The 27403-nt window shown below is 36.2% G+C and overlaps 2 protein-coding genes across 5 annotated transcripts in view; one reads left to right on the forward strand and one right to left on the reverse strand.

Annotated features, from left to right (window-relative positions):
- Window positions 1-27403, reverse strand: part of aPKC (protein kinase C iota type) — a 190343-nt gene that overhangs the window by 103784 nt on the left and 59156 nt on the right. The window contains exon 1 of one of the 4 annotated variants that reach the window (XM_085185339.1): window positions 4771-4858. The exons of the other annotated variants lie outside the window; for them this stretch is intronic. The gene's annotated coding sequence lies outside the window, so the exon portion shown is untranslated. Of the gene's footprint in view, window positions 1-4770; window positions 4859-27403 lie in introns of those variants that run through there. 4 annotated transcript variants of the gene reach the window in all.
- On the forward strand, window positions 10773-17189 carry LOC146538842 (uncharacterized). Its single transcript, XM_085185913.1, has one exon. It carries the CDS (start codon window positions 10773-10775, stop codon window positions 16329-16331), a length of 5559 nt encoding a protein of 1852 aa, XP_085042039.1. The 3' UTR covers window positions 16332-17189.

Consider the following 27403-nt stretch of genomic DNA (forward strand, 5'->3'; position numbering starts at 1 on the left):
GGGATGCCTTAAGCTTACACTTGGGTCAAGTTCAAAGCACTACTCTAAGTTCCTCAACCTGCAACATGAAGGGCCCGACGCCACCCTCGTAAGATTGTTTTTGTTTATTTGAGGTTTTCGTCTCGTAAGCGTACAAGTGTTCGACTGAACGCAACGGTTGTGGGTTCGTTTCTCACTCATGGGAATGAAAAATTTAATATTTTAATTACTTCGCTCGATTTTAACGAGGAAAAGCGCGGTAATGAGTTCCGCCACTCAACACGCAATGCTTCAAGAATTCGGAGGTATGTGGGGAGCAGAGAGTCTCAGCACCAGGTTCTTTCTGCCTACCCTACAATTACAAAAACAATATTACATATGTAAAGTGTGTTAAGTGTTGTTTGATTCGTTCTACGTGTGTATTATTCTGCTATATAATTGTGACTATATTTTGCGTCAAGAAGTAAATATAATTCTCCACGCCCAATTACCTGCGCCAGTGATATTTGAATTCAAATATATATTCTTCTAATAAAACAGATATATCTATAACTGTTGGTGTTTATATATAAGTAAATAAAATATTTCTATATATTTATAAACAAGTAAATAATTAAAACAAATGACAACAACATACCGTTACCGATACAAATAACACGATAACAATCTAAATACCAGAAACTCGTTCAAACGCTACATTAATTTTGAATGGCAACAAAATTGAATTTCAAATTGAAACAATGCCATTTCTATGGGCATTTAGTTCTAAGTTTATTGCTGACGCGTTGCGTATAATCCCCTCGCTTGACCTGAATGTAAAACACAGGTAAGCTATGTTAACCTGAGGGTTTAAGTTGCGTTATTTACGCTGTAGGATAAGTCAATCATATTTACCTGCTTATATAACTGTATTTACTTAGAAAGATATGAAAATGATGTTAAAAACCTAACAGAATGAGGAAATTGTATTAATTTGGGCCAAAAAAAAAAGGAATTTTGCCAGAAAAATAAGTAGGTTTGCCCCATACTGTCCAAAATACTTATATTCTTGTTGCCAAATAGCCTAGAACGTTTAATTAAGCGGCAGAAGTCTTCCAACGAGATTAGGAATTACCAGCTTGTGGCTTTAATATCCAGAGAATACTTATTATTTTTCTTATATTTTTAATTAACATCTTTATACAGTATTTCTACTGGTTTTTTAATTAAGGAAATACATTTCATACATTTTAGAACATTTCCTAAAATTGTAGTATACAGTTTTGAAATGATTCACAAACTATGTCGAGATTACGTGACTAGGCCATATATTGGTTGAGGCTTTCCACTTACAGACTTCCTGGCCAACATAACCACTTCTATTTAACTATGGGTTAGGCCTGGAAATATTGTTGTGACAAATTGAAATAACGTTATTAAACCAAAAAGTGTAATTTAGTTACTCATAATATGAAAGCTTATTAGGGAGCTTTAGAAAATATGTTGTGTTATATATACATTGTCGAGTTTCTTCATATAGGAAAGGAAAAGATATGTAATTATATAGAAAGCAGAGGGGACGTAGTGTTAAAACACTCCGCATTTCCTGCTGAATTCCGGCGGCACTGCGTTTTGATTGGCGGCGCTTTGCCTCGACACCAGAGGGAAGAAATGAAAATATTAACTATTTCATTTCCCCAAGTTGGAGTCGAACCCTGAACGAACACGTTACACGAACACATCGTGCAAATTGGAGTAGGATAAGCAGGAAGACAGGCCCTGGCAATATACCGGGATTAATGTCACGAGGAAGAAGAAGTCGAACCCTGAACCTGCCGCGGTCACAGTCACACGCATACGTCCATGCGCCTTGACTAGCCTTAAATAATACAAAATTTCTTTAAAAAAAAATTAAATCCACAATAAACTCTTCCACGAAACTATTTTCCATGTCTCATTCATGGGACGTGGTTAAAATCGATGTAATATGAATATAAGAATCGGCAAATAAGGAAACTCCAACGTATGCACATATTGAGTATCAATTTATGGAAATTGAATGCCTCAAAATTGGGGCAAAGGATTGTAGATAGGAAGTAGAAACTAGCGACGTGCTTTGTTCTCCCTTATATAGCTATATTCGAATGTAAATTGATACGATTTCACGCAATGTGAGATAATAATTATGCAAAAACAGTTAAAATTATACTAAATGCTTAAGTTTGATTAAAAATAATTGAGATTAAAAGATATATTTAATTAATAGATTCATACAGAGAACAGTAGTGGCGTTGGGACACAATCGTGCCACTGCAAACCCGACAGGTTGTGAGTTCGATTCCCACCCGAACAAATGAAATATTGAATATTTTTATTTCCTCCAGGCATTTAGAATTTGACGTAAAGTGGGGAACGTCTTAATTGGAATGGAGTGTTCTAACACTAGGATTCTTCTGCATATATTAACTATATGCGGAAAAACCATAAAGCTCAAAAAAACTTTGGTATAACAATTTGGCAACAGTATTGCTATAATTCAAACAATAATTCTTATAAAAAACAAGATAATTTACGAACAAAACAAACCATTTATTCGGATTAGGCGCTTATCGTGTATCTCTAAATCATCTTACATTGGTGCTATTTTTAGTAATCTCACTTTCATTTGTATTTATTTGGACGTGATAATCCTTAATTTGTTATCTTTGACAAAATTGAATGAAGTATGCGAGATGAAAGAAGCAGTCTTGATGGCTTCGTTTAATTACATTTACTAATAATATGTTTATTTATTAAACACTAAGGACGAAAATAAAATAATAATAAAAACTAGAAATTAACAGCCGGATCTTAAGCTATAATAATAAATAATTGAACATAATGTTTTTTGGTTCAAATTCCAGTCATAAAAACATTTCTATTTTTCAACAAATAATTTTTCTATTTTATTTCGAGAAAGTGCGGCGTTAAGTCCCGTGGCAATATCTCTAAATTGTAGTTGGTGAGAGCCGAGTGACATATTACTACGTTCATTCTGCTTCACAATATAGAATAAAATCATTTTTCTCATATTATACATGATTTATTCATTCACATGCATTTTACGTATATATTTAATCTTTTAAAATAGATGACGAAAGCAATGGAAGATGGAACAATGTCCACCTGTCCACCTTTCACTTCCATTGAGCAACTAGGCCTAAATCGATCCTAATAGTAGGAAGTTGAACCCATAACTAAATTACGGGGTAAAGATTGCAATATTAATTGTCACAAACAACTTTAAAAAATATTTAGTATATTTATTCTATAATATCGTATAAATATTAAGTATGAAAACAATTTATATTCATCAACTTTAACCCTATTTAATTTTAATCGTTGGTTAAAATTGCTGTATTGAAGAAATAATTGCAAAAATAATATGAACGGTGTTTTATAATAATATTGAAAGTAAAATTTCCCGCTGCAATATAAATTAAACCTGTCAACAACTATTTATAGTGTTGCAAGCTTTTACAATTTTAATATTAAATCTTTTGTCTAGTCTGTTGTCGCAGTCGTGGCGTAGGTGCACAAGCGAGTGACTGTAAACGCGACAGGATATAGGTTCGATTCCCTCTGAAGAGAATGAAATATTTCATATTTTCAATTTCTCGTTCTGGACTCAAGCGAGTGCGGCGTTGAGTTCTGCCACTCAACAAGCAATGCCTGCAGAATTAAACAGAAATTGGGGGTGCCAAGTGTTGGCACTTGGTTCTCTCGCACATAGTAGAGTAGGCACCCTGCTACAACCGGGATACAGTGTTAAGGTGTATGTATATTAATCTATTTTCTAAAATAATAATGTTTATAATGAATTGCCTAATTAATAGTACCATGATATGCTTATTTATAGGAAATACATATTTCATAATAAAATATTGAAACTATTCTAAGTATTTTAGTTGAATATATAACATACTAGTAGCCTTGAAGTGAAAGTGAGATACGAAATTCAAGGAACGGGCTATAACGGGCGTTATACTTATGTATACCCAAGGTATACTGCGAGTACTAGGTAAATAATTTCTAAGACATTTTAATATTATAAAACGATCTATGATACATTTAACATAACGAATTGAAAAGAAAAAAGAAATTAAGAAGATTTGAAATTTAGTCTGGAACAAAATAAAAGTCTAAGTTAATAAGCGGCAGTAAGAGCTAATACAAATTTTTGTCGAAATTTCTAATTCCTTAAGCGTCAGGCGCCATTAATTAGGGTAAGAAGTCGTTAGAGGCGATTAAAAAACTGAAGTGGCTGGTTGGAATATAAAATTGTCGAATGGATTAGAAAGTTTGTTTATACGTTAATGGTCTTTAGTGAAAATTATTTATGTATTTTAAAAAATATACTGATAAAATTAAGCAATGCCTATATTTTTCTACACACGTTTCTTACCAATTATAACCGTAATATACGCAAACCTTGTTGTGTCAACACAATTTAGAAAGCTCAGAACGTCAATTAAAGAATATAGTGGTAACCGTCTCTAGCCGCAAACAAATCGAGTGTCGCCGCGCGGTTTTAAGGTCAACCAGCACTTTTGTACTATAAGGTTAAAAAGACCGCGCCCGCAGTCTTCGAATTAACCTATTAAAAAGGAAAGCCACTTCTAACCAACACGCCGATACACTACTTATTGCAAACACGGCAATACAACGGCTGAGACCGGGAAAAATAAACACTGATCGATTCCCTCATGTGCTATTTGTTTTCTTTCGTGTCAAAGGAGATTCGGGTGTTTTTTCAGCGTTTCCGCGACTTACGCAACGAGTTGGGCACGTGGGTCGGCGGAGGGCGCGCGCTGGGCGGGTGCGTGGCGGGTCGCCGCCGTCGGGCCCGCGGGACGTGTGCGGCGGGCAGCGCGGCCGGAGCGGGACTGGCCGCCGCCGCGCCTGCGTGCGCCGCGCCGCCCCCCGTTCATGTAATATTTATCTTGGATTAAGAACTAGATAAGAAGCTAGCGAGACGTGCCGCGGGATTGTACCCCGATCAATTCTTCTTTTGATTACATTTAATAGGTTTTGGGACAGATCACAATTAAAGGATTGAAATATGTTTTTTTTTTTTTTCATTACATTATTTTGATATAATTGTAATGAATTAATACATTTAATAATGATCGATTAGGAGCTGTTACAGTGAGCAGAGTCGGTGGTGTCGGATCAATCCCGTGCTGGCGGGCGGCGGCGGCGGCGGTCGGCGGGCGTCGGGCGCGGTCGCGTGACGTCAGCGGGACGCACGCGCGGCGACAGGTGGGCGCAATGCGCCGCACCTATCATATGATTATGACGTTTCGGGTCTGCTGGCGGGTGCGGGTACGAATGCGAGTGGAGGGACCGTAGAGATGAATAGAGCAAGTGTAGTTACATTGTGACGGAGAAGTTTGCCGTCAAGATTACACAATGTTATATATTTGATAGAGCTATATACTTTTTTTTATTTTTTATTTCATGAAATAAAAAAGGATTTATCATGATTTAGATTAGATTTTTGTTTAATAAAATAAATCAAATCAGCTTCACGCTGTATCCCGCACACAGCAGGGTAGGCAGAAAGAACCTAACCTAACCTGTTAAGACACTCTATTCCTCACTTTCCGCGGAATCCAGCAGGATTTGCATGGAGAATGGCGGAGCGTAACGCCGAGCTTTGCCTCGACACCAGAGCGAAGAAATAAAAATATAAATTTAAATAAATATTTAATTTGAATGATCGGATTGAATTAACTACCAATCGCATTTCGACTTACAGTCACATTTTGTGCCCTGCGCCACGATTGGCCTCAGAATATACAATCTAATCTGTATGATAAAACAAAGGTTCTGGCATTTGAAAGAAATGAAGAACGAACGGAATGCAAGAACACTGATCTTCCGTGAACTTGCAAGTGAATGAAGTGGTACATTTGGGAAGTATGTTCCATAGAGATGGAAGATATGAAGTAGATGCAGAAAAGCGTATTGCTGCCGGTGACCGGGTTAATGGTGCCTTAGTTGCATTGATAAGACGACAATAAAGTTAATTCGGAAGAATGCTCACTTCTTGGTGCATTTGCCACAAAAAGTCAGCCTTGTCAAGCTTCAAAACAATGTTAAAAATTGTGACTAACATTGAATTAAAATGATTCATATTTTATGTAATTTCCCGATAGCATCTCATTAATGATAGCCTTTTGCCAGTAATCGCGTTAAACGGCGTGTTAGTAGACACCCATTCCGCCGTTTTAAGCTATTATTATTGGGTATAGTTGGGTGTGCCGGAGTTTGGCTTCCGACAGAGCTTTTAAGTTATTAATGGAACTGGCCCGATTGCTAATTGCTGTTTGATGTTATTTATTTTGGGAATAGTTACACCAAGTTTTATTTGAAGACTTTTCAAATTTAGACAAAATTGATTGTGTAAATCTATTTTTTTTTAATTTGTAATGGGGTGCTATCTGATTAAGCACATAGCAGGATAGGCAGTAGGGACCTAGTAAGTTAATGCTTAGTACTTTCTCAATTTTCAGCCGAATTCTGATGGCATTGTGTGTTGAGTGGCGGAACTGAACGCCGCGCTTTGCGCCATTATCAGAGCAAACATTAAATATTTCATTTCCTCCAGTGGTACAATGTCGCGTTTACAGTCGCCATACTTGTGACCCTGTGCCACGCCTGGCCTCGCATATTTGTCAACGTGAAAATAAAAAAAAACTCAAAACTAAGATAGTAAAGTGACACTACCTACATCAAACGTTATTCTCACTTTATCTATTTGTACCCTTATACCCAGAAGAAAATTGGAAAGTTACAATTTTGCTCACGTATTATTGTATAACTGATGGAGATCCCTTCTACTAATGTTATTTTTATATGTAGTTATTAGAATATTTAAAGTTCACTATATTATATAAGACATACCATTAATATTTTCTAGCTTTATGATATATCCAGCAGGGTTAGAAAAGTGGGTAACAGTGTTAAGAAGCCCTATTCTTTACTTTCAGCTCGATCTTTGAATTGTTGCATGTTAAGTGACGGAACACAAAGCTACAATTTATCTTCTTGTCAACTGGAGGAAATGCAAATGTCTCATTTCACCGAGAGACAGTCAAACCTACTACCGTTCCATCTACGTCCTCTTAAAATATTTCTTGGCTGTCAATTGGGTATATTATATCTTTTAGGTTTAGCAGTGAGATCACTTGGTCGGTTTCCAAGAGGCACACTTTCGAATCTCCTTATTATATACAACCAACCAGCTTGACAATTGTACCACAAGCAGTAGTTATTTACGCAAAAAATCAATATTCTATGAAATTCTATGAAATCTTACTCTTCAATAGAATCCAATAGCAGGAAAACGTAAAACATGTGGTCAGTGAATCCCGAATCCGCTTAACCGAGTGCCAAATGAAATATTAGTATACAAATACATACAACGAACACGTACATTTTAAACGACCTCGCAACTGAGGCTCGTAGGAGATGAAAAATTAATTAAAAACCTCACAGTAGCGTAAGCGTCTTGTTTGAGTGCGATATAAGCGCTAATCCTTAGCTTTGTTTTAATCAAATTTTAAATATATTTGCAATGAAACATTTTTGTACGATATGTTACTGGGTTATTTAAATTATGTATGTCTCTACTGTTCTTACTAATGATATTTACATATCGCCCGTTTGGTGCATCGATAACGTATTTTTGTTCTTTTACCTTTAACCCGTTTTTTTAACTAAAACAAGTAGAAATAAATAGACTTTTTAGGAAGAACTGAATATTGTGTAGCGTGAGCGAATTGAACTTCTTAAGAACAATATACAATATAAGTAAATTGAGTAAAAAGAACTTACTAAATTATAAATAAAATAAAACTCTTCATTATTTCTAGAAAATTCGAGAACAAAGCTTAATAAAGTAGTTATACACTGTAGTAGCGTCCGATATTTCAATTAAAGAATATATTACGTGACTTCAATAAAATTCTAAGGCTTTGCCTCGAATAAAATATATATTAAAAAAGGGTGCTCATAAATAAAATACGACAGGTATTAAACAAATATTGGTGCGAATGTATTCGAAGTGGATTCGTAGCGATTGGTCGACTTAAGCGCTCGTAGACGTGCTACGAATGCTACGCGCTACGGCTACGGACTACAGGTCTTAATATAATGAAACTATTTTATTATAGACGTCGAAAAAGTTTTTGAGAAAATTCAATAAAATAATAATAGATTTGCCGGGATTTAATTTATATGGATGTCATGTTATTGTTTCATTTAATTTGTTTTAGACGTGCCCAATATGAAAACTAAAATACGCACATCCCACATATTATATTCGTAGTCAACCTATTCGACTCCCTTTTCATCTGGAGAAATTGATTATTAAGTAATGTAGAGTACTAACACAGTATTTTGTATATCAAATCGAGAAAATAGACATATATGTTCTTTTAGTTGGTATACAATCGAACAAAAATTTTAAATTATTGAGATAATTGTAGTGCAGTAATACAACTTCTGGTTTCTCGTTCGTTTACTCGCGCAGAGTTTAAAGTAAAGAATAGAGTATCTTAACATTAAATTCACTCTGCTTTAGCTTTTTTTGCTAAGCGGAAAAAAGCGAATAAAAACAATGTCATAAGTAACAAAACTAAATATAAAATACTATAATTACGTAAATAAACTAACAAAAATAATATTTCTCAAACAAACTGTTCGCGACAACCGACGCGCATCATCGGCTGTGAACTCGTCACAACATGTTAGAGACTGTTTAGTTTGGCAAAAAGTGACGTCATACCACTCTCGTAATTTTGAATGTTATTATTAGTGTCTTTTCTAAATTAATAGTGTTTTTTCCTTTGTAAATAAGTAATTACATTAAATAATAAATATAAATAGATTTGGGTTCCGTTTTAGATAATAATTTTCGACTTTATATCTTATTTGTATAGTTGTACTATGATTTGCCGCATTAATCGCTTTTTATATAATAGTAACTTCCGTATAGTAAATTTTATTATTAATTATTGTTTGTCATAGTTTTCTGTAACAAAATAACAGATTTGTATATTCCTAATGTGTGTAATTAATTTTAGAGAGAATTTTCATTGTAAAAACTCATGTAAAATTCGTCATCGTAACAGCATTTTTCGTAATTTAATAATAGATAATACTTAAATAGTATAATGTTTTATACATAGATAGATAGATATTTTTATGTTCTTTTAATATGTATAAATTGTAAAAACATCCGATTTTTAGTTATTAAAATATAAATGTAAATGTGTGATAATCATAGTAAAAATATTGTTGTAAATAAAGATAAAACGGCTCGGTGGCTCGCGGCTCTCGTTACCGTTTAGCTCCGCGCAACGGAGGTGCGCGTCGGGCGAGACAGAGACAGTCGGCAATCAACGGTGAGCACAACAGGAAGAAGATAGAATCGGAACAAGACACGAATAGAGCCGACAGTCACCGACCGTTATACAGTGATCAACATCTTGTTTCAATATCCTGTTTCAACATCCTGTTTCAGTATCTTGTTTCAATGTATAGCAAGAACGTCTCGCAAGAACGTCTCACAAGAAGGACTCACAAGAACGTCTCACAAGAAGGACTCCCAAGAACGTCTCACAAGAACGTCTCACAAGAACGACTCACAAGAACGTCTCACAAGAAGGACTCCCAAGAACGTCTCACAAGAACGTCTCACAAGAACGTCTCACAAGAACGTCTCACAAGAACGACTCACAAGAACGTCTCACAAGAACGACTCACAAGAACGTCTTGGGGTCTCAGCATACTCCGTGTTCCCATGATCTGGAACCTATAGTGTGCAGGGCGTCAGCGGCTCATTCACTTGAGTTCCGCCCGTCCGGTACAACGTGCTGGTCCTTCGAGCCGGATCTGGGGACTCCTCACCGAAGCTGAAGCATCATCCGTCATCGTGCAAGTTATCGCAGTGCTCCGTCGCGCAAGTGCTCCGTCGCGCAGTACTCTATCGCGCAGTGTTTTCCGTCGCGCTCGCAAACGCATTCGCCGTCGCGTTTCGCATCCGTATCGACTGTCGCGCTCGCAACTGCGCTGACGTCACATATCCCGTCACGTCGTGAGTGTTTTGTGCATCCGCCTTCGTGAGTCTTCGTAAGTGCTCCATCGCGTAGTGCTCTCCGTCGCGCCGTGCTCCATCGCGCAGTATATTCCGTATTGACTGTCGCGCTCGCAACTGTGCTGAAGTCGCCTTACTCGCCTGTAGTCTTCGTGAGTGTTCGTGCATCAGCCTCTGACATCCGCCTTCGAGTGTTATCGTGAGTCTTCGTGAGTGTTCGTGCATCAGCCTCTGACATCCGCCTTCGAGTGTTATCGTGAGTGTTCGAGAACCTTCGTGCATCCGCCTTCGAGTATTATCGTACTACATCGCGCAGTGCTCTCCGTCGCGCAGTGTTCTCCGTCACATAGCGCTCTCCGCTGCGCTCTCCGCCGCCTCCGTTGGCGTCCGCATTGACTGTCGTGCTCGCTACTGCGCTGACATCTATCGCGCCGTAAGTCACGTCGTGAGTGTTCGTGCATCCGCCTTCGAGTATTATCGTAAGTCTTCGTGAGTGTTCGTGCATCATCCTCCGACATCCGCCTTCGTGTGTCGTCGTTCGTCTCCGAGAATCTTCGTGCTTCCGCCTTCGAGTGTCGTCGTTCGTCTCCGAGAATCTTCGTGCATCCGCCTTCGAGTATTATCGTTTCGTCTTGGTGAGTTTTACCAATTATCGTAGGTTTTTACTAAGATGCCTATCACAAGATCAAGAGGTCGATCCGAGGGATTGAGATATGAAGCCGACCCTTCATCTAGTCACACAGAGGTGACACACCCGCCTACGAATACACAAGAGGATTCCGAAATAGAAAAGAACTTAATAGTACCAAGTGACGAAAAGGAAGACTCAAGAATTATTTCAATTAACAAGGAGGAACAATTTGAAGGCACACAAATAAAGTCGACAACTTCGAAACGTGCAAACTCGAAGAAGTCTACGAAATCCAGACGTAGAGCAAGAAATGCTCGTGAAGAAATACTTCGCATCAAGCTTGAACTCGCGCAAATAGCTCTGGAAGATGCTGAATCAGATAGTTCAGAATCCCAGGAAGATAATATATCGAAAACCGACTACGTTAGCTCCTGGATTGAAGATAATGCACAAATCGTACAAAAATCACTTACACCATGTGCAGATGTTCCGAGGCAACCACATCCAGTGCCGTCATGCTATAGAATGCCTCAACATCCGAATATCGGCAACAATTCCGAAAATCAACAAGCAATACAGAGAGATTCAACAAAGGAAATAGAGGAGCTAAAAAAGGAAATAGAAAATTTGAAGAAAAGATGCGAAAAAGCCGAAACCGCTCCTACATCGTTGTGTATGAAAACAGAGGTACCTAAACCTACAATGTTACCTCCATCATCGTCATACAATTTTCCCGTCGCGTCCAAAGTCATCATGGATCTTCCTACATATAGTGGAGTGTTAAATGAATGGCTATCATACAGGGCCATATATGAAAACACTAAGGGATACTTCAATGAAGTTGAAAATACAGCCAGAATTCGAAGAAGCCTAACTGGAAAAGCATTGGAAGTCGTCGACACACAACTCATAGCTCATTCAAAACCGGATGCCATCATAGAAGAGCTTGAAATGAATTTCGGTCGTCCAGATGCAATCGCATATAGTGAATATGACAAGCTTCGATCTCTACCTCGTTGTGCTGACAATCCAAAGGAGATACATGCATTCGCCAGTAAGGTAAGAAGCAGTGTCAATCTGTTTCGCGCCCTCGATTTACACAACTTTATCACTGCGCCAGATATAACGAGGGCCCTTCGTGAAAAGCTACCATCGTCGTTATGTACCAGGTGGTACGAGGAACAAGCATCTATATTCAAACCAGACCTGACGCACTTCAGCGAGTTTCTCACCAAACAAGCAGCATGTCGCACACCTTATTCAACAGAGATCCCGCACTCAGAGCCTACTCGTCGTGTGATACATAGAACGCACAATACTACCGAAGAAAGGAAAACTAATAGATTTCATGGAATGGTGAAAAGTACGTGCAAAATTTGTAACAAAGAAGGTCATCACAGTATTAGCTGCAAGAAATTTCAAGATGCCAACTCAGATAAAAGATGGGAACTCGCCAAAGAACACCGACTGTGCTTCAGATGCCTGCGGTTCCGACAATCAGGACATTCCTGTAAACCACAGAAGTGCAATATTAAGGGATGCATCGGTACTCATCATCGATTACTACACTATGATAAAAAGGAGAAATCAGAAATTCGAAATCAACAAGAAGAAAAGGAAACCGTGGCCAACGCATGGGTACCGTCAAAGGCGCATGCTTATCTTAAAATCATACCAGTCAGAGTTCATGGACCGGCGGGAGAAACCTCCGCATACGCTCTATTAGACGACGGATCAACTGTATCTCTCATAGATGAAGCTTTGGCAAACGAAGTCGGTGCTGAGGGACGGCTGGATCCTTTAAAGATGGAAGCAATCGGGGATATAGTTATTGAAACGCCGGGATCAAGGCGTGTTACCGTGACACTTGCTAATTCACAGAAAAAGAAGATTAGCTTTACAGCTCGTACCGTTCCGCATCTTAATCTTTCCCCGCAAACAATTCGTGAAGAAGACTTAGCTGCCTGCGATCATCTAATAGATTTGAAGAACCAGCTCACCTACGACTCAGCCACGCCTAAAATTCTAATTGGTCAAGACAATTGGAATTTACTACTCGCCGAAGATGTCCGTATAGGACCGAAGAACCAACCAATCGCTTCACTGACGTCGCTCGGATGGGTGCTCCATGGTGCGCACAATAGGACATTGGGTCAGAAAATCCATTTCGTCAATCAAGTTACTGCTATTGAAGATAGAATGGATGAACAACTGAGAGATTACTTTGCCTTGGAATCTCTTATCATTAATCCGCGTCGGCCAGACTCTGATCCAGAAAAAAAGGCTGAAAACATTTTGAAGAAAAATATACACCGTTTACAAGATGGACACATTGAAACCGCACTTTTATGGAAAGCAGAGAACAGCATCATGGTTAATAATTATGAGTCGGCGCTGAAGAGGCTCATATCAATAGAGAGAAAAATTGATCGTGATCCTGAACTGAAAAGGAGATACACCGAACAAATGGAATCACTCGTCCAGAAGGGCTACGCTGAGGTGGCACCTAAAAGTATCTCTCCAGGCAGAACATGGTACCTGCCACACTTCGACGTGCAAAACCCGGCTAAACCAGAGAAGCTTCGCATTGTTCACGACGCCGCTGCTAAAACCAAAGGTATGTCACTAAACGATTTCCTCTTGACTGGACCAGACCTTCTTCAATCGCTTCCTGGAGTCATGATGAGATTTCGCCGTCATGCTTTCGCTGTATCAGCCGACATAGCCGAAATGTTTATGCAAGTCAAAGTAAGACCTCAAGATAGGGATGCCCTTCGCTACCTGTGGAGAGGACACCGGCGGGAGGGAACTCCTGAAGAATATCGCATGACGTCGCTTATATTTGGAGCTGCGAGTTCACCATGCACCGCGATATTCGCTAAAGATTGGAACGCAAAAAGGTACATCGACACACATCCAGAAGCAGTGGAAGCTATCATCCACAACCACTATATGGATGACTACCTAGACAGTTTCCGAAGTATAGAAGAAGCTATAGAAACTTCCAAGAAGGTCCAACATATCCACGGAGAAGCTTGTTTCAAACTCTGCAAGTGGGTTTCAAATATCCCAAAAATAATAAATGAACTTGAAACACAATCAAACATGACAGAAACTATTAACCTGGGTACCAAAGAAGAAAAGATTTTGGGTTTAATGTGGAGACCGTCAACCGATGAATTACGATTCAATCTAAAACTGGCAAGATTACCGCCCAGTTTATTAAATAAAACAACTCCTACGAAGAGAGAAGCTCTGAAGATAGTTATGTCACTCTATGACCCTCTTGGTTTCGCCTCACCGGTTACTATTCGGGCTAAGCAAATTCTCCAGGAATCATGGCGAAGAATTATAGATTGGGATCAACATCTGGATGAAGATCTTTCCAAGCAGTGGGCAGAATGGATGCTACACCTTCAGAAACTGAAAAATGTGAGCTTACCTCGATGCTACTCTGGTTATAGTGATGCCACATCTGTACAACTACATATATTCAGCGACGCCAGTGAAACAGCCTACGCAGCAGCTGCCTACTGGAGGGTGGTTGCTCCGGATGGAAAAGTCCAAGTCAACATGATCATGGCTAAAGCGAAAGTAGCCCCGCTCAAGGTTATGTCAATTCCTCGTTTAGAACTACAAGCAGCCGTCATGGGAGTTCGCATAGCAGAAGCTGTCATAAAAGAACATCGTATCGCGCCGGAATGCAAAATCTTTTGGACAGACAGTAAGACAGTTCTGACGTGGATAAGAAATGGAGCCAGGTCTTATAAGCCATTTGTCGCACATAGACTAGCAGCCATTGAAGAATATACCAAAGTTGAAGAATGGCGTTGGGTACCTTCTAAGCTCAATGTCGCCGATATAGCCACCAGAGAAGTACCATCTGATTTTGGAGCTGATCATGAATGGTATCACGGGCCTGCCTTCTTGAAAGAAAATCCGAGTACCTGGCCTATCGAAAAACCGGTCGTGTCAAACAATACTGGTGAAGAACATACTTTTACCGTTAAAGAACTCCAGCTGAAGACAAAATTACGTGAAGCAATTCCTGATCCACAACGCTTCTCAAAATGGGAGCGATTACTTCGTGCCACAGCTAGAGTCTTGCAATTTTTAGATATTTGCAGAAATAAAAAAGAGAAGATCTTTTATAAGCGAACACGTAGAAATATGGAATCAGATCCTACGTGGAACAAACGAAGAGAAACATTGCAAAAGAAATCTACTACTCTACATAGCAAGAAATCTATGGACTCCAACAATTTTCTGATATTGGATTCGAAGTACATTACAAAAGCAGAAAATCTTCTCATCCGAACCTCTCAAGAAGAATCTTTCAATGAAGATATCACAGACTTAAGATACAACAGGACTATTGCCAAACAAAGTCGCCTTCATTCATTACCTGTAGAACTCCGAGATGACATTGTCGTTCTTCGCAGCCGTATAGCCGCCGCCGAGGGAATAAAAGACGAAACAAAGAAACCACAAGTCTTAGATGGAGATAACTACATCACACAGTTATATATTGATTGGACCCACCGTTGTCTTCACCACAGCAGCACCGAAATAATAGTAAATGAAGTACGTCAACATTTTTGGGTAATTCGTCTTCGTCCCACCGTGAAAAGGATAGTTCATCAGTGCCTCAAGTGTCGTATTCGCAAGGCACAACCCCCACAGCCTTCTACGGGTGATCATCCTAAATCCCGTCTCGCTCATCATCGAAGACCATTTACATACACCGGCTTAGATTATTTTGGCCCTCTCACAGTAGTCGTCGGCAGACAACACGTGAAACGTTACGTCGCACTCTTCACGTGTCTTACCACTAGAGCAGTTCACCTGGAAATCGCCGCCAGCTTAAGCGCAGACTCTGCCATACTTGCATTGCGAAGATTCGCTGCACGTCGAGGATGTCCTTCCGAAATTTACTCAGATAATGGTACAAACATGCATGGAGCAGACAAAGAACTTCGAGAAGCATTCAAAGAAGAAGCCAGTCGTCGAGGCATCGCATGGCGTTTCATAACACCATCTGCACCATTCATGGGAGGCGCATGGGAACGTCTTGTTCGCTGCGTGAAAACAGCTCTATACACTATTCTTCGTGAGAGATATCCCCGAGAAGAAATTTTGGCTACATTACTCTGCGAAGTAGAATATACTGTGAATAGTCGTCCCCTCACACATGTTTCTGTAAACAATGACGACGAAGAATCTATAACACCCAATCACTTTTTACTTGGGGGTTCAGCTCGTCTACCTGTACCTGGCACATTTAGTGAGGACGACATCGATAGCAAAAAGCAGTGGAGACGCTCACAGATATTAGCGGACATGTTTTGGAGACGCTGGGTTCGCGAATATCTCCCTGAACTTCAACACCGGCGGGAGCCTCATGGTCGAGGCCCTACTTATGAAATAGGTGACCCGGTACTTATAGCCGACTCACAACTTCCAAGAAATACGTGGCCAAGAGGACGCATAGAAAAAGTATATCCAGGTGCAGATGGACAAGTGCGAATAGTTGAAGTACGCACTAAGGGTGGTCTTCTGAAAAGGCCAACCAAAAAACTCGTTCCGCTTCCAAAGTAAGAAGACGTCGTCGCTCACCGCGGGAAAGATGCAGCATCACATCGAGACCTGATTCTGCACGGCGGGAGAAATGTTCGCGACAACCGACGCGCATCATCGGCTGTGAACTCGTCACAACATGTTAGAGACTGTTTAGTTTGGCAAAAAGTGACGTCATACCACTCTCGTAATTTTGAATGTTATTATTAGTGTCTTTTCTAAATTAATAGTGTTTTTTCCTTTGTAAATAAGTAATTACATTAAATAATAAATATAAATAGATTTGGGTTCCGTTTTAGATAATAATTTTCGACTTTATATCTTATTTGTATAGTTGTACTATGATTTGCCGCATTAATCGCTTTTTATATAATAGTAACTTCCGTATAGTAAATTTTATTATTAATTATTGTTTGTCATAGTTTTCTGTAACAAAATAACAGATTTGTATATTCCTAATGTGTGTAATTAATTTTAGAGAGAATTTTCATTGTAAAAACTCATGTAAAATTCGTCATCGTAACAGCATTTTTCGTAATTTAATAATAGATAATACTTAAATAGTATAATGTTTTATACATAGATAGATAGATATTTTTATGTTCTTTTAATATGTATAAATTGTAAAAACATCCGATTTTTAGTTATTAAAATATAAATGTAAATGTGTGATAATCATAGTAAAAATATTGTTGTAAATAAAGATAAAACGGCTCGGTGGCTCGCGGCTCTCGTTACCGTTTAGCTCCGCGCAACGGAGGTGCGCGTCGGGCGAGACAGAGACAGTCGGCAATCAACGGTGAGCACAACAGGAAGAAGATAGAATCGGAACAAGACACGAATAGAGCCGACAGTCACCGACCGTTATACAGTGATCAACATCTTGTTTCAATATCCTGTTTCAACATCCTGTTTCAGTATCTTGTTTCAATGTATAGCAAGAACGTCTCGCAAGAACGTCTCACAAGAAGGACTCACAAGAACGTCTCACAAGAAGGACTCCCAAGAACGTCTCACAAGAACGTCTCACAAGAACGACTCACAAGAACGTCTCACAAGAAGGACTCCCAAGAACGTCTCACAAGAACGTCTCACAAGAACGTCTCACAAGAACGTCTCACAAGAACGACTCACAAGAACGTCTCACAAGAACGACTCACAAGAACGTCTTGGGGTCTCAGCATACTCCGTGTTCCCATGATCTGGAACCTATAGTGTGCAGGGCGTCAGCGGCTCATTCACTTGAGTTCCGCCCGTCCGGTACACAAACACTTACAGATTTTATAACTACACTCGTCAAAAAATTAAATAAATCATACATCTATCAGCCCCTTAATGGAGAAAAAGTGATAAGTGAAGTTTTCAATACATTATTCCATTGTTAGCAAGTTGGTAATGGAATTGGATAGAACCACGAATTATGGTACAAATAAAAACTTTTTATATAGTTTGAGCTCACTCATTTTTCATGGAATATAATCTCAGTTTTTATACGCAATAGCTGAGTTATTAATGTTTCAACACTTTGTGTTTATAATGAAAATTGTGGTAGGCATTTATACGTTTGCTTTAAGTTGGAGCTATTTAATATAAAAATAAAAATTTTACTATTAAATAAACTGTTATTCCTGAACTAATACAATTATAGGTTGAAATATCGAACCGGTGAATTATGTTCTAGGTAATTGTGCTCTGGCAATTTATACTACCATAGTAAATTAACCAAATAGCTCTATGTATGAAACGAACCAAACGAAGCAATGGGCGGTGTTTAAGTTCGCTAATGAACGGAAAATGTCTTAATTCTAATTCTAGGTTCCCAGGTTCCCTCTGCTTACCCCTAAATACAGTCCAAAATCAGAATCTGCTTTGCTTGAAGCAATTTTTTTGTACAATTTTTTGTAGATTTTTTTTTTTAATTTTAGTCGTCCATAAATATTCATTTAAACATGCTACACTTACGTATCAAACACTGATTTATCTCTAATAAAAATGTGACCACGTAACATACAACATTATAAAAAACAAAAATAAAAGACTAACATTTCTCTCCTCTCGTAACCCTTAAATTCTAAATATATCGGTTTCATCGTCTATAATGAACCTCTAGAAGTAATTGCTGCCAGCACAAGCTACACGCTCCATAGCGGCCGTTAATGAAGAGAAGGCGGCGCCATAATTTTCGCGAGTTATCACTTCACCTGCTACGAAATATACACATATTTATATAATATTGTTAATTTTTGTATATCATGGTTTAGTTGGCATGTGGTGGAATGTAATTTATTAATACAATATTATCGATCTAGTCTCGCCAATCATTTATACGAAATCAGTAAATGAGTAAAGAGTACGTAGGTATATTAGTTTTAGGTAGGTAGTTTAGTTTTATTCATGTTAAGATAAGTCAAAATAGGAAGCAAATGTTATTATAAACAGACAGAAATCCATTTAACATATCAAGAATTAGTATTGAAAGATATTAAAAACTATGCTCTCCTAAATAATAGAGAATAAAGACAAAGAAGAAGAAAATTCTCAATCAAAACCCCAAAGTAGCGTTGCAGAAATAATAACGTTAGAGGTCCAGACAGCCCGGACAGTGTGGAGCGTGTGCAGCAAAGTTTCAAAGTTTGCGAACACGTGTCGCTTATATATACGTGAGAATTAAAACTGGCAAGTCCAGTCGCTTTACAAACGTCGCTACCAGCATGTTAACTATAAATTTACTATGTTGTTATTTTCAGAATGCTTAATTTACAATATTATATATCCTAGAGTAAACATATTTAACGTAGAGTTAAGGCATTCCTTTCTCCGCTTTTCGCCTTAATTCGGGAATGCGCGTTGAGTGGAGGTAGATACCTTACGATGTGGTTTGCCTTTATAGACCGGAGAAATAAATAACATTCATTTCCACGAGGGGTATCGAATCTACGTCCACGATCAACGATTTATTAATTATTATTAATTTAAATAACAAACTCAGTAAATATACCAAATATACTACATAAAAATAATCTTTTCATTAATATTTATTAAAAACAACATTTGAATTGTGAGCTCGCTACATCCGCTGTCACATTTCCAATTCCATAAATAATAATTTCCCGAAGTGGCTGTCAGGATTGCACCAGCTTGTAATAAACACTATTTCTGTCCACTTTTATAAAAGCTCGCATTATTTACCATGTATGAATTTTTATAGCAAAGTAAAATATTTGGGGCAACTAAATAATACATTATTTTTCCATTGAAAAATCCCATTTTTAACTTGTACATGTATTTTTTTGCTCGTAGCCCCATTTGTGGTACGTTTCGTTTAATCGAAACGAATCATCTCTCGATCAGAAAAAAAAATAGCACAATATTTTTATATTAAAATATTTTTTTCAGATCTGCTACAATGATTTACGAATTTTATTTTTAAAGCTTCAGTATACGTTACATCTAAATTCATAGATAAAAATATTTGAAGCCTTCCTAAATTCCGTCATTAGTATGTAATTATCAATTATGCAATTTACATCAAACGTGACATTCTCTAATTAAAGAAGAAACTTACTTTAAAGAGAAACTGACAAATGCACAGACAGAAACTACTGGACTTAGAAAGTGGATAGGTTCTGGACTCCCCGTATATGTAGTACTGAGAAAAGAATTTTCACTCACGAAATATTTAATTTTACGTTTTAAATTTCACCCAAGCAAAGTTGCGGCAGACGACCGGCTACCAAATTAGGAAATCTCTCAAATTTCTTCTTAATAATTCTACTGGGAGAAAAAAATATAATAGTGAACTTTTAAAATATTTAATAATATTTCATTTAATACGGCTTGGCGTCTGTTAATGATGGAGTCCTTAATGAGGGCACAGGTAGGGCCGCCCAGTGTTAATTGCCATTGAATCGTTTTGACTGCACGTTCTGTTCGTTGCAAGTAATTTATATAAAAGTTAGTCACTTTAAAGTTAAATTATTTTTTACTTGTTATTGAAAAAGAAAGTCTAAAGTACTGTATATACTACAATTACTAAATTAACATTGCGAGTAAACCTAATTTATATTGTTTATTGTTTATCAAAGGCGGAACTCAACCCCGCGCTTTGCTTCAACACTAGATAGAAGAATGAATGAATAAATATTTCATTTCGTCGAATGGAAAATGAATCTACAACTTGTCACGTTTACATTCACACGGTATGTGTTCCTGTACCACAACTGACCTCACCAGTGGTCAGCAATGTATACCCAACATAAGAGAATGAAATAGAATAAGAGATAAATGAACAGTGGTCCCTAAGTTCCACCAGACAAAACAAAAAAGAACAAAAAAAAATAAAAAACCTAAATATATAAGAAGTTGCAAATATCGTTTATAAGTGATTACAATAGAAGTAAATAAATTCACTTTAAACAATAATTTATTTTCAAACTTGCTAACGCCATCTGAATAGGATTCAGTAGCGGAGTGCTTTAAAGTATTTGACAAGATAACGCGACGTCGAGGCAAAGCTCCTCATGAAAAATAGTGGGTGCATCTTGGAAAATAATAAATTTTATATTATCTTCAAGCGGGCCAAAACTGATTATGTATTAAAATTTAAATCAATAAAATATCTTTATTAATATTATTAACATATATTGAAATTAAAAAAAAATAAGATAAATCGAATTGAAAAGAATATTTTGTGAAGGATAGTCGATTTACGGGAGAAAGCTGTAGCCTATATGACAGGATGTGTATTTTTTTGATATAACCTACTGTAACTGCGGTCACAGTTTTACACGACTGTTTTAGTTGACGTTTTTTAGAAATTAAATTATGTAAATTATAATCTTGAAAAAACAACAATAATCTATATATTTTTTATATAATATAAAATATAGATAAGCCATATAGAAGAATGTTTAAAGATCAGTACCAAAACGACAAGAAATAACGTAAAACGTTGTATTTGCAAAGTTCTCGGCAACATCGGATAAGAATTTTGGGACCCTAGAGTGCTTTAGTGCCCGCAGTCGAGATAGCTCGACGTCGAGACAGTACTTACTAACAACAATATTGGTGTTTCTAGCTAAAGTATACGGATAATAAATTTAAATAATGGAATAGGTTTTGAGATTTAACTCTTACTATCTGGACAGAATTTTAATTTAGGTATTGTGTGAATTATCGCGAGGTTATCATTTTAATATTTAAAGTGAAGCCTTTTTTATAATGTCATTAGACATTGGTTCTGATATCAAAGAATACCGATGTGTATAAGAGAAAAAAAATACACTCAGTACTCCGCTCCCCGTTTTCTGCCGAATCTTGGAGCCATTGTGTGTTGAGCGACGGAACTTAACGCCGCGCATTGCCTCGACACTAAAGCAACGAAAATGGAAATATTAAATATTTCTTTGCCTTGGCTGGGAATCGAACCTACAAACTGTCGCGTTTATAATCACACTGTATTATAATAATAATAAATGCAATATCATGAAAAAATGCCAATAATTCAGGCTTAAAGAACTGTAAACAACAAAGAATTTTATTAACCCACTCTCTTTAATATTTCAAAACGGTTAAAAATGTGAACCCACTGTATAATTTATCCATCACGAAACCCGTTCAAGTAAATATAACCGCTATTGCACGTGGTTAGGGGTCAATGTCGTGTGGTTTTTTATTATTAATATTAAACTTTGGTTATTCGAGGTTACATTAACAAGGAGCGGCACCAATGAGCCGCGGGGTAGAGCTAATAAACTCGCGATTATACGTTGTTGCCATATTAAATTCTAGATTTTTTGTTCAGATTAGACTTGTAATTAACTTGAAAATGTTCCATCGTACCCTTATATAATGTAGGGAAGTAAAATATTTTTAAAAAATTACAGTATATATCTATCTGCCTAAAAATTAGACCTTCGACGTTTGATAGTCATATTTATATGCAATCTTCTAGTGTAATTAAACATTTACCAATATATATTGGTTAACAATGGTTTATAGATATTTTTTATTATTTTACGCTATCTCGCATATAGCAAGGTAGGTAGAGGGAACCTGAAAATCTAGAGTTAAGGCATTCCGTTTCCACTTTCCGCTGAATTCAAAAGACATTGAGTGTTGAATGGTGAAACTGAACGCCGCGCTTTGCCTCTGCCATATTAAATGTTTCGTATCGTGTATGCATTTGAAAACATTGTTTCGAACGGTTTTTACTTTACAGAAAGGAAATATGTAATGTAGTTTCTAATACATATAAAAATAAAAGGAAAAGAAAAAGATGGATTACCAATTTCCGCATCTCGAATCTCGAAATAAATCTAGTAAGAGTTAAAGAACATCCCATAGGCTTACCTGCAAAGAAAAAACACAGATTTAATATTTGTCCAATGACAAAACTTAATAATAAAAATAGTATACAAATAAATATCTACGAATACAATTTTGGAAGTACAAAGATATAATGATAACGACGTTAGCTTAGCGCAGCTGAAACGTAACGTAACTTTAAATTTAATGCATATTGATCAGACATTATCTTAAATGAAAAAAATAATAAAATTACAATCTCTTAAGCTTCTCTCTAAAAATATGTTTAAAAATGTTATATTGACATTAAAGAAAAAATAAAATAAAAAACGAATACATAACTTTTTTACATTATTAAAGTGCCATTCCACACTTCAGAAAGAAAAATACGCGCCTCTTGGAAACCGTGATGGTGCAAATCCCGTTACGTTAAAATTTTTATATGTTATAGAAAAAAATATATACAAATTACACAAACAATCCGACTTTGTATTCATCACAGTTTTTGTTCCCACTGCCATCATTCTTACATACAGAAATTAGGTTTTTATTTATTAGACGTTTATCATATGTCGACAGAGTGTCTGGAGAAGACGAAAGCAATCTCAACCAGTAGTTTCAGTCATACATAGTAATGGTAAATGATAAATCAAGTTTAGTATACACCGAGCGCGTTGCCGCGTCGCGGTGATTTGTCACGTCGCTATTGCGATTACGAGAAATCATATCGTTAAGTATAAGCTTGTTTTTTATTCCCTCAATCTCATTATAGCATGCTTTTATTGTACTTCCTGAATGTAAAACTTCGGTAATATTGGGTTACGTGGGAAAGATGGTGAGTCATAAAATCGTTGTATGAATCAACATGGATATTATCAACATGGATAAAATCGTCTCTATGTTTTTTTATCAATGGGGTTAGAAGAAATTACAAATATTTTATGGTAATATACATAGTAGCGTAATATTCTATCTTAATTATCGTTAAGTTAATTAATTATAAAAAATAACAAAACATAAATATTCATATTAATTTAAAAAAATCATTCGAACATTTAGATAATCTCTAAACAAACACCAATATTACACCCACACAAGAAATAAAAAAAAAAAACAAATATCCCACAGAATATATTGCAAAAATACACAAAAAGCACAGATAAATACAAGATAAATACAGAACAATAATACAGAATCGATATGTTAAAAAGTAATAAAGCCACAAACCGGCTGCTAAGCACACCCATCCATGTCACATAAATTCACGCATCAGTCGCCCTTTTCAGTTGCCAGTTTAAAAATGAATACACGGAAAGTCAATCTGGAGGCCAAAACTCATCGAACCTATTACCTCAGTCTAAAGTATACATTGCTACAGCCAAATTGCGAATGGAAACGCGCCCAGATGAATGCCGTTGCGATGCGAAATAATTTCAGCTATTCACTCGCTAAAATATTGGGGCTCTTTCTAACTAATGAGTCCATTCCGATGGTGCCTTCAGTCGTTACTGCAACCCATCGGTAAATATGAAGGATACTATTTCTATGATTACATTTTGCTTCTCTAAACTTATTTTCTGGATGAATTTCTAGTTAGAATATAGTGAAAAAATAAAATTAGAAAGTTTTTTGTAGTAATTATATATTAATGAAACTGTTTAGTTAATCTCGTAATTAGTCAATTAATCAGCTTGACTTTAAAAAAATGTCCATTTTTTTAAGTCAATTTAAACATGTCAATAAACATCTCTTTTTTAAGCTTCCGTCTTTATAACAAACAATATAAAAGAAGTAATGAAGATTGTATTTTAGAGTAAATATTTCCCGAACGCAAATTTCTTGTCTAGAGACGCGAGATGATCTATAATAAAAAGCAAGTCTTTTGTTATTTACGAGTATGTTTACTCAACCTTCGTTTCCGTGGAAATTAAACAAGGTCCTTCTCCGTCCGCATCTGCACCCGCTCCGCGACATCCGCCTTCTCTCTTAATAAGTACACTATTTCAATCTTGTTAACAGACAATTTTTGGACAAAACTATTTCAATTTCACAATACTAGTGGAATTCATTTTAAAAGTTTATTTTAAATATATATATATATATTTCAGACAAATTATATGTTTTTAACTGATTCATGTAATGCACATACTTGTATATTTATTAAATTGTTAATTTAGACATGGAATCATATAATTGTAGCCTTTTTCTAATAGCTTCAAATTATAATTGTAAAAAAAACACTTTAAAGTAATAGATTTAGATGTAGGTATATCTTTCTATCTCTCTCTCTCTTTCCCAATCTCTCTCTCTCTCTCTGGGTGTATAATAATATAATTCATTGATGAGAGAACATTAAGCCGAGAAACGACCAATTTGAAAAATTACAAGCTTAAAATTTTGTCACTGGTGAGCAATTATTTCATTTTTTTATACTTTCCTGCGTCAGTATATATTCATAATTATATATTATTTTGATTCACGTCGACATTCATATTACTATATTCCAATGCAAAAAGTAATTAAGCTATACATTTTAGCTTTACATAGCTAGCTGAGAACACAACTTGGTCAGTCAAGAATTGCTCCAACTAATTTGAAAGTTTAAACTCTAAACTTGTAAACTAATATTTTAAAGTGCATGAAAACTGCTTACGGATGTCAAAAGTTACGATGATTAATAGAAATTCAGATTATGCAAACAAACTACACCACATTTTCATGATCTAATAATAAACTTAAAATCTTCTAGCAATTTTAAAGCAAAATATGCATTTTTCCGACGCCGTAGTGGCACGTAGATGAATAAAGATGACAGTCATAGATTTGAATAATTGTTAGTGTAAAATTAAAATATTATTGCTTTTTATGTAAAAATGTTTCATTAGCACGTAGGGATAGCAAAAACGTAATTTATCATGTTCTGCCTCTCCACTCCGCACGTATTTCAGCTTAACCCTGTATTCCACATACAGCAGTGTATGTAGAGGGAACTTATTAAAACTATCAATATTTTCCGTTTATCTTTCAAGATATTTTCAAAGACAAAACATTGACGTGACGATACCCACTGCTGTACTTTGTCTTATGAAAATAACCCATTCCCTCTGAGTAGTGACTGAGCACACACCCGTCCCGATTTACCGTGTGGCAAAAAAAATGGATAAAAAAAGAAAAAAGATAACAAATCGGATTACTATACGTAAAAAGACTGACTTTTGGATAAAATAAGAATAGTTAAAATATCAATAGTATCAATTGATATTTTTATAAGAATATTTAACATTTTCAAATAAAATAAAATTACCCTTCTACTCGAACGAAATTCGTTTCACATAAAATTTCCAAAAATAAACTGACGCCATCAAGAAATCCAAACATAATAATACGATATCAATCTAAAGATATCTAAAGGAGACGAAGGTAAGATTGGCATTGGCGCCGAATAAGCAGTAAATTAGGGCAGAAAAAAAATCGCCCCATGATTTATGTACACCCTAAGTGTGTCTGTTAGGGTAATTTAGGTCATACGAGATGATAAAGGATTGATATATCCTACGTGACGTTCACATCTTATATTATGAGTTATTTTCGAGGGCGACGTCGTGAGTAGGCTATTTTACGTTGAAAATAATAGCAAAAAGTATTTTTTTATAATCAAATATATGTATGTAGTTTATTTTTAATATGTTCTACATTATTAATTATATAAATTACAAGGAACGGTTTGATTTCTATAATTTAAGACTTAACTAAATTTTTGCCGCAATCTCAGTATAAAGTTACTATTTAAAGGAATTCGTTTATTAATAACAAGTTAGTTCATAAGCACAAAAAATATTATAAGCAGAAGGCAAGTGGATGAAAAAAAAAAAAAAAGACATAAATGTAAGTAATTTTAAATTAAGTGGGGTTATAGCGCCTGAGGAACACTGTATCGAGGAAATGAAAGATCGCCCTTGTTTATTCCAGAAAAATACAGTAAATTTACTAAATAAGGTAAAAAGCAGCAATAAATTATAACTTCCAATTGAAGCATTAATCACAGTTTGAAGGGGTTGTCTAATGGACTTATTCTGTCTAATAATTTAATCAAAGTCATTTGAATATATGTAAATGTAAATGATATAGTATATTCTTTTTAAAAGCTTTTATTTATAGTCTTAGTACAGAGAGACAAACATGCGACTGTAAACACGACAGGTTATGGGTTCGATTCTCAATTGAGGACAATAAGTGTTTGATATTTTCATTACCTCAATTTGGTAAAGAGCCAAAACGCGGTGTTATGGTCCACCATTCAACACACAAGCCTTCAGAATTTGGTAAAAAGAGGGGAACGGAAATGTCTTAATGGGAACAGGGTGTTTTAAAATTAGGTTCCCAAATTAGGTTAAATAGTAGTAGTAGTATAGTAAAATTAGGGAACCTCTCAACCTATTCTGCTGTGAACCAAAAAAATTTTTAAGATTCTTATAATTAAGATTTTCTAATGTTAATACAATTATCCAATGTAGATACAGAATAAAACTAAAAAAAAATATATAAAAGATTTTAAAAAATCTTTTAGCAGATATTTTCAATCTGTTAACGTAGAATTGCCACCATAAAAATAAAACTAGGTTAGCTACGCTAAATATGGAGCTACGTAGTTCCATATTCTTATACTAACATAGATTTAGGGTATTTAAAAGGAAATTTATTACCCTTTTATCTGAAATGCAAAGAAAAGTTTAATTTTTCTCGAGGCGAAAAGCACGAACTGACACTAAAACACTAATTAAAGCATT

Source organism: Heliconius melpomene, chromosome 5 (genome assembly GCF_056956725.1).
Source record: "Heliconius melpomene rosina isolate 202511_hmr_F chromosome 5, ASM5695672v1, whole genome shotgun sequence".
NCBI classification, from domain to species: Eukaryota; Metazoa; Arthropoda; class Insecta; order Lepidoptera; family Nymphalidae; genus Heliconius; species Heliconius melpomene.

Coding starts and splice junctions, on each gene's coding strand:
- LOC146538842 (XM_085185913.1), top strand. CDS start 10,773: ATGCCTATCACAAGATCAAGAGGTCGATCCGAGGGATTGAGATATGAA.